The sequence below is a fragment of the Gadus chalcogrammus genome, chromosome 5 (genome assembly GCF_026213295.1).
Source record: "Gadus chalcogrammus isolate NIFS_2021 chromosome 5, NIFS_Gcha_1.0, whole genome shotgun sequence".
Classification (NCBI taxonomy): domain Eukaryota; kingdom Metazoa; phylum Chordata; class Actinopteri; order Gadiformes; family Gadidae; genus Gadus; species Gadus chalcogrammus.
Window position 1 is genome coordinate 9,182,022 of NC_079416.1, and position 8,822 is coordinate 9,190,843.

The 8,822-nt window shown below is 50.6% G+C and overlaps 1 protein-coding gene across 1 annotated transcript in view; it reads left to right on the forward strand.

Moving 5' to 3' along the window:
* The first annotated feature begins 1,884 nt into the window (after positions 1-1,884).
* The window catches only part of dlgap2a (discs, large (Drosophila) homolog-associated protein 2a), a 48,621-nt gene continuing 41,683 nt past the window's right edge, over positions 1,885-8,822 (forward strand). Inside the window, exons 1-2 of the mRNA XM_056590718.1 lie at positions 1,885-2,225; positions 2,331-3,102. Coding sequence (XP_056446693.1) covers positions 1,900-2,225; positions 2,331-3,102 — 1,098 coding nt within the window. The 5' untranslated portion in view covers positions 1,885-1,899. The remainder of the gene's footprint in view (positions 2,226-2,330; positions 3,103-8,822) is intronic.

Consider the following 8,822-nt stretch of genomic DNA (forward strand, 5'->3'; position numbering starts at 1 on the left):
ACCGATCAGGATTTCCCCCCGATCTCTTCAATGAACTGCATTGCTTTCTTTATAATATTATAGCGCTAAATATGAATCCAAAATACCACAAGAAATGATTAATAGGATCCTAAGAATCATTATGGATACGCAAATTCTAGGCATTACCTTCTAGTAAGATGTCTGGCTTTCTCAAAAGGCTCATATGAGCTCAAACATTGGAACTATTCCAGTTTTTAGGAGTATCACAATAAGGGCTCAATGATCAAGCCTTTTTCTGGCCCAATAAAATTATCGGCCAAAATCCTCATTCATATTCATGTATTTTAAAACCCAAGACTGTTTATTTGTTTATGGCAGTTTATTTCTTTTCGTCAACAACTTTCTCACCGCTCACACCTCATAAAACCTGCCTTCACTTCATGGGGTTACAGTTGGCTGAGAGTCTGAGAGTTTATGAGGCATGTGTTGGGAGCCCAGGGAGAGTGTAACCCCCCGCTATTTTGGTCCGCTTGTTTGTTTCTTATTCTTTTACACCATTGCACATGGCAGGGTGCATATAAGTATGAGATATGGCCGCGGTAATCGTCCGGCACATTTTTGCCACCGGGACGTGAAGCATGAGTTTGACCTAACAAAAATGGTTAGGCAATAGCTGTTGTAGTTGTGGTATTTATTAGTTATTATTATTATTGGATTTGAGGTTGCATTTTAGCATTTTATTGTCATTCATATAACAGTTATTATGGGTAATCGTTTGAGTATACAGTGGGTGAAGGATTTCATAGTATAAACATGTAAATATCGTAAACATATTGAAACAGGTCATAGCATAACAAAGAAAGATAACTGAGTCCGTCCAATACCAAAATAATCGAACAGTATGTTGATGCTTTGCTATTTTCCATATCCATGCATGACCCCCCAAACGTTTTCTCTTTGTAATGCGGGGACAAGTTCATCATTGGGATCCGTGCTATGTCCTATCTAAACTATTGACAGTGTACCCATCATCCCAGGGCCAATTCAAAGGGAGGGCATTGCAATTACACTGGAATCATTGGGATGCTGAGCAGTAAAAAGGGGCAAAACTCTCCTCTGATTGAGTCAAACACATTTCAATGAAACCGCCTGGACATCTGCCCTTGATGACCTATCAGAGACGAATTGGGTTTTAATCTACGAGTACGTGCCTGAGAAGGCGGTGGAGAGCATGTGTGTGTGACAGCGTGTGTGTACGTGCGTTCAAGCGCGTGTGTGTGTGTGTGTTGCGTGGAGGTGATGTATTTTGCCTATGCCTCCCAAGGACGTCTGTCCAGCCGTGCGCCTCAAAGCGCTCTCTTCGAGGCTTTGACGGATGATACAACTGCCTCAGAGTGATAGGCTATTATTTCACTTTGCATTGGATAAATGGCAATGCAGGCTCCTACCTGTCTCCTCCTTCTCTCTCTCTCTCTCTCTCTCTCTCTCTCTCTCTCTCTCTCTCTCTCTCTCTCTCTCTCTCTCTCTCTCTCTCTCTCTCACTTGCTCTCTCTCACTTGCTCTCTCTTTCACTCTCGCTCTCTCTCTTGTGGAGTTAGGTAGGTTGACATTGTGCTGATGTAGCAGTTTGTACCTTTTGAGTTCTCCTACTCTATGTAGTTTGGAGGGAAGTGAGGAGAACAATAATGTGTGGATAATCACCAGCCCGTCTGGGAAGGAACATTTAATTTGGCGTTTTTGCTGAGAAGCGGCAATCATGAAAGGCATCTATTTTTAGAACTTCTTTTTAGAACTAGAAGTGCGACTTCTAAGGATGTGTCTCTCGCCACTCGTTGAACGTGTTCCCTTCTTCTCCTTCTGAACCCCACAGACCAGCAGTATTCATGGTCGCCCTCGCAGTACTTCGATGAGGACACCTACTCCACTCCTCCCAGGAACATGAAGGGACTCTCCGGAGGCCGCCCCGCCCAGCTGCAGCTCACCTCCCCCACGTCGGCCCACACGTGCGGCCTGGCCGACTGCGAGCACTCCCTGGACCACCACCTCCACCATGGGGAGTCCCGCTCGCCCTCCTACCTCCTCAGCCCCACGGAGAGCTGCCCTCTGGACGGCCACCACCGCTGCTCCCCGCGGAGCTCCATCCACTCCGAGTGCATGGCCATGCCCTCCTCCATGTCCAACACCGACCACTCCCTCTCCAGCAGCACCTTCCCCCGCATGCACTACGGCGGCGGCACGCGGGACGCCGGCGGCGCCAGCAGGGAGTGCCGGGACGAGATGGGCGGCGGCGGCGGCGGCGGCGGTGGTGGTTGTGGAGGTGGAGGCGGCGGAGGCGGCGGCGGCGGCGGGCTGTCCTCGCACGGCGGCAGCGGCAAATCCAACCGCATCCCGGCCAACCTGCTGGACCAGTTCGAGAAGCAGATGCCCGTGCACCGCGGCGACGGCTTCCACACGCTGCAGTACCAGCGCACCACCACCACCACCACCACCACCGCCACCGAGCCGCGCAACGAGAGCCCCGGACGCATCCGCCACCTGGTGCACTCGGTGCAGCGGCTCTTCACCAAGTCCCACTCGCTGGAGGGCTCGTCCAAGATGAACGGCACCAAGGGCGACTCCCAGCGGGGCGAGGGCTCCAACCACCACCACCACCACCAGCACCAGCATGGCCACCACAAACACAGCAAGCGCAGCAAGAGCAAAGAGCGCAAGGCCGGCGACAGCGGCGGCGGAGGCGGTGGCGGCGGCGGCGGTGGCGGGGGCGGCAGCAAGCAGCGCTCGGGCGGCTGGTGGAGCTCGGACGACAACCTGGACAGCGACAGCACGTACCGGACGCCCAGCGTCATGTCCCGCCACCCCCTGGAGCACATGGGCCACTGCTACCCCCTGGACACCATGCAGGCCCACCTGGCCGGGGACCACCTGTCCCTCAAGACGTCCAAGAGCAACAACGACGTCAAGTGCTCGGCGTGCGACAGCGTGGCCATGGCGCCCGAGGGGAAGTTCATGAAGCGGAGCTCCTGGTCCACGCTGACCGTCAGCCAGGCCAAGGAGGCCTACAGGAAGTCGAGTCTCAACCTGGAGAAGCCCATGACGCCGACGGACCTCAAGCCCAACATCAGGCCCTGTCACTTCCTGCAGGTGAGGCCTCCGCTGCCGCTGTGTGGTCACATCCCTGGTCTGTGTTCGTATCCTTGCCTTGTGATCACATCCCTGCCCTGTGTTCACATCCCTGCCCTGTGTTCACATCCCTGCCCTGTGTTCACATCCCTGCACTGTGTTCACATCCCTGCTCTGTGTTCACATCCCTGCAATGTGTTCACATCCCTGCACTGTGTTCACATCCCTGCCCTGTGTTCACATCCCTGCTCTGTGTTCACATCCCTGCACATGCCGTGCGCTATGCCGTTCCCTATCTTTCCAACCAGACTCCATCCCCCCCCCCCCCCCCCCCACCCCACACCACACCACACCCCCTGCCACTCGTTCTGCCCACTCCACCTGAACACATGCTTGTCTTTATTTGGCCGGTGAGTAGAAGAGAAGCTCACAAATAGATGCAGTATTACTAATTTAGTTCGGAAAACGAACAACTAATAATAACCCAGAACGCATACCCGCATTGCCAAACAACGACAACAACAATAATTGGAATAGAAATAGAAATGCAAACGTGTGTTGAGTGAATGAGCAGGAGTGACAATATGATTTACATATGATTGGTGCATCCTTCGGATCCGTCTCCCTACTACATATCACTACAGAAATGGATTGATGTATCAATAAGTTTTAATTAGATACAAAATCAATATGACGAGTCAATGCAACGTCAGCCGAGCGACAAAACATCAATACTAATACTCAACCCAAACATCCCTGCCATAACAGAGAGTATGTTAAGAGGGAAGTCATGGAGGGCAGATTCCTCATCCGAAGTGGACTTTTGATGGAGCGTCGAGGTAGTTGCTTATGTGTGCCAGGAGTGTACATCACAGTATGGACCCTGTCATACGGTCTTCTGTGTGGGCAAGCAACACCAGGTTAGCTGGTGGAGCAGGGGAAAATCAATGAACTCCATCAATGGCTGGCAATAAGGGCGATCAGGGTCTTAAAAGGCAGCACTTATCTCAGCCCCGTGATTGGCTCCGGGAGAAAGACTATTGCACCACAGGGATTCACTTATGAATCAGCAGTTTTTTTCAGATACGCAGAATGTGGTTGGTTTTTATATGGGTACGATAAAGGTTATGGGATAACGCAGAGAACGATTACATTATATATGTTCTATCCCCTTGCAAGCACGTACCGCCCGGGACAGAAATATGTGTCTCGGCGACATATTGCAGCCCTAATAAAACCGGACGGCGCATGGGGAAGGGAGAGGGAGAAAAGGGAGAAATGGGGGAGAAAGTGGAGGCGGGGCTGCAAAGCAGAGAGCACCGCATCGCTCAGACGATGTCGTTAAAAAAGCGGCACGTGCCACAGCCAAGAAGAGATGATTCCTGCCCTTTCTGATGTTGACAGTAAACGTGGGTAGAGAAGGGAAGGAAAGGGGGAGAAAGGGGTGATAGGGGTTTGGGGGTGTGGGGGGGATTGAGGTGCACATTTAGAACCACCACTGACACTTGTTGTGAACTTGAAGGATCGCCGTAGCAACTTCCCCCGCCCCCCCCCCCGCCATTTTCTTCCAATCGCACTAAGTGGTCTAATCTCGAGACGAGAGGTAGACAAATGTAGTCCCCGACCGAGCCCCCCTTCCCCTTCCCCTTCCGCCTCCACCACCACCCCCCCGACCCCCTCCGCTGGCCCGCCCCACTCGGCTTTGCTGTGCTGTTTGGGCATTCAGCTGCAGTCACTGACGGCCACAACATCCACAAAAAAAGGAAAACCGCGGCCCCATAAACAGGGCTAAAAATAGCCTGGCCCTCCCTCACCCGGCGTCCTGCCGCAGGGCTATGTTTAGCTCTGGTCTTATCAATCCCATCGCCGCACGGTGACACATCAGACCCCTCCGCCCCTCCGCACGCCCGCCACCCCGACCATCCATTTCCTCTCTAGATCAATTCTCTCTCTCTCTCTCTCTCTCTCGCTCTCGCTCTCGCTCTCGCTCTCTCTCTCTCTCTCTCTCTCTCTCTCTCTCTCTCTCTCTCTCTCTCTGTCTCTCTCTCCCTCTCTCTCTCTCTCTCTGTCTCTCTCTCTCTCTCTCTCTCTCTCTGTCTCTCTCTCCCTCTCTCTCCCTCTCTCTCTCTCTCTCCCTCTCTCTCTCTCTCTCTGTCTCTCTGTCTCTCTCTCCCTCTCTCTCTCTCTCTCTCTCTCTCTCTCTCTCTCTCTCTCTCTCTCTCTCTCTCTCTCTCTCTCTCTCTCTCTCTAACCCACTCTGTCTCTCAGAAGACACCTGGGGGGGGGGGGGGGTTAGCTTTTTGTGGATCTTCTTGATTTATTTATTCTCTTCTGTTCTTTTTGTTTCTTTTTAGTTTCATCATTACAATAGCCAGGGAGAAGTGCATTATTTGTTGCCGTTTTATTTAGCTTGTGTGTGTATGTGTCTGTGAATGGGAACCTGGGTTTATGTGTGGATAGCTGTGTGTGTGTGAGTGCGTGCTTGCGTGCGTGCGTGCGTGGGTAGCTGTGTGTGTGTGGGGGGGTACCTGTGTGTGTATGTATGTGTGTCTAGGGGGGTACCTGTATGTGGGTGTTAGTGTGTGGGTGAGTGTACGTCAGTGTGTCTGGGGGTTGGTCTACAGATGGTTTGATGATCCACTTGTCACCTTGTAACCGTCCTTGGCTTCAACAGCTGAGCTCCATGAGAGAGTCCTGTGAGAATACAGCGCACAACCTGTTGCCTGCCTTGCCTCTGTTAGAGCCTCTGTGTGTGTGGGTGTGTGCGTGTGCGTGTGCGTGTGTGTGTGTGTGTGTGTGTGTGTGTGTGTGTGTGTGTGTGTGTGTGTCTATTCCAGTGTGTATGTGAAGATGAATCTGATTGGTGACGAATAGACGGAGATCACACTGAACCTCGGCCATTACTCTGATGTCCCCGCATGTCTGCCTAAGTCACTGCACTAATTAGCCCTAATTAACCCATTACACACACTTGTGTGCCCATACGCACACACACACACACACACACACACACGCATACACATACACACACATGCACTGACGCACACACAATCCCACACATGCACTGACGCACAGACAATCCCACACACACACACACACACTATTTCCCCATTTGATTAGTTACATTTCCATATGGGCATCCCATTATTTCATAATTTTATCAAAGGGAAAAAAATGAAAGATGATTTGATTTCTGCATTATGAGAAGCAGCAGAAATAGTCACACTCTAATCATAACTTCTGATTAACAACTAAAGCTTGGAAGTGTATTTATGGCTCAAATGTGGATTTGGAATGAACCCTGCAACTGTAGAATCGTGTGAAGTGATGTAAAACAAAGTATATTACTGGAAGGGTGCAGGCGTGAAAGTCGCTTATTGGTAACTCTCACGTCTCCGGTCTGGGTGATCAAAGCATCGTTACGTTCTCTCATGGCCTCACTAAAGCATCCGTTAGCAATATAGTTTGTCACAATCACCTCGTTGTGCCCATACTGCCAAGCAATTAGCTTGCGCGCCTACCACAAACGTAAACATTAGCAAAACAGCACTTTGGTCTTTGTGCTAAGTACCTCAGCGGCTTTTCACTGTAATGCTGTCAAAATTCTGTACTAAACAATGTACGTTTTTTTCCATAAGAGGAAAGGGCTGTATTGCCGTTATTCATATTCCTGGCAGGCATGCTAACGCTAAATGTGAGCTTGAAATGCTAAGATTCGGCAGAAAATAGTCCAAGGATGTCACTTGGACAGGTTAGATGACATCTCTTTAAGTGAAGCAAGGAGTTACTAAAGTTTCATCACCCAGACCGGTATTGTCCTTTAAGGCAACAATACACATGTCGTACCAGGTGTTAAGCGATCGCTACATAGCTGAAGGCCATGGTTAGCTCTTGTTTTTCTTTGGATTCTGTTCTGCTCACCACATTTCATGGCAGTGACCCTCCCCGCAAGGCAGTGCTTGCGCACTCCTTCGGGGAGCCTTCAGGATAGATCAAGGTGGTTTCCTTTCACCAGCCCCCTCCTTAACACAACCCGCGGTTCAGCATCCATCCATCAGAATGTGTCTGCTAAACATACCTTTTTCCTGCCACAATGGCACTGTCATTTTTGATCCTATGGGGTTGTGTGAAGTCCGTACCTAAGTCAATTCGACACATGATTGAGGTGAGAAAGAAATAGTTAAAGAAACACACACACACACACACACACACACACACACACACACACACACACACACACACACACACACACACACACACAAACACACACTTTCTCATAGTTCACCCTCCCTCCCTTTGCCTTGTGAGTAAACACACCTGGATGAGGGCGGCAGCTGCTATGGTTCCACCTGCTTGGGTCAATGATGTGTGTGTGTTTGTGTATGTGTGTTATTTTTAGCCATTTATTTCCGCCTATTGTTGCTCCTAAGGTAACTGTTTTTAAACTTCTACTCCAGCCTCTCTCACTTTCGTGCTCTCTCGCTCGCGCTCTCTAACTCTCTCTTTCCTTCCCCCCACACTGTCTCTCTCTCTCTCTCTCTCTCTCTCTCTCGCTCTCTCTCTGCCCCCCCCCCCACAGCTCTCCCTCTCTCCCCCTTTGCTCATTTCCACGGTACAAAGGTAGGATTAGTCTTGAGATGGTTTTGCTGATGGAGCACTGCGCAGGGATTTAATAAGCCAATTAACCGCCATGTTGGCGCCTGCCAGAGGTGGACGCTTCAGAGACAGAAAAGGACTGCTGAGGAGGCCAGAAGTTCAGAAAGCTCACAGACACACACACCCAGGGCACACACACACACACTATAGAATCCTGTATGGGTGCAACCCCCTATGCTATACTCGGAACACGGCACAATAGAAGAGCGATGATGACAGGGTTGGCCCGGCCCATATTCATATATCAGGGGTTATAACGTTCCCATCAGGGGCTCTGGAAAGGTCCGCTAGGCTATGCTACCATCAGGCTATCATTTACCATTACCCTGACACACTCTGCCACCACCACCCCCTGCGGGAGACTTCTGGCCTCTCCCTTTCACATGGATCACTTCGATTTTTATTACTTACATCCCGTACACGCGTGACTGGATGATGTATTTTATTGTGAAGATGATGTCAATAAAAACTCAATCATGATGTTTCGAAGGACAGATGCCATCGAGGCTGGTTCTAATGGGATTCATTTTGTTTTTGTGGTGTTCACGCCGGGCGTCGGGCGAACGAGACACTAGGCTCCAGACAGGTGGGGGGGGGGAGAGCGTCGTATTGATGCACTCCAGCGGTTTGATTGGTTTCCCTGGTCGGCTCCTTGTGCCGCCGTACGGCGAGACACACCTCCAAAATAACTAATCACATGGCGTAAACGGTTAGCCATTAGCGCTAACTGCCCGGGTGACATTAAGGCCAGGGAGGAGGCATGAATTCCCATCTCTCCTATCCTCTCGCCTGAAATTACCCTGGATAAGCAGCTCTTTCTCTGTCTCGATCTCTCTCTCTGTCTCAGTCTCTCTCACTCTGTCTCTTTCTCTGTCTCTCTCTCTCTCTCTGTCTCTGTCTCTCTCTGTCGCTCTATCTCTATCGCTGTCTCTCTCTGTCACTCTATCTGTCTCTTTCTCTCCGTCTCTGAGGCTCACATGTTGCACTTTTCTTCGGCTAGTATCTAGCAAGAGTTGGGTAATACGTGGTTGATCGGCGACCTGCTAAGATCTTGTCGGTGTGAACTAGTTTTCGATTTCAACAAT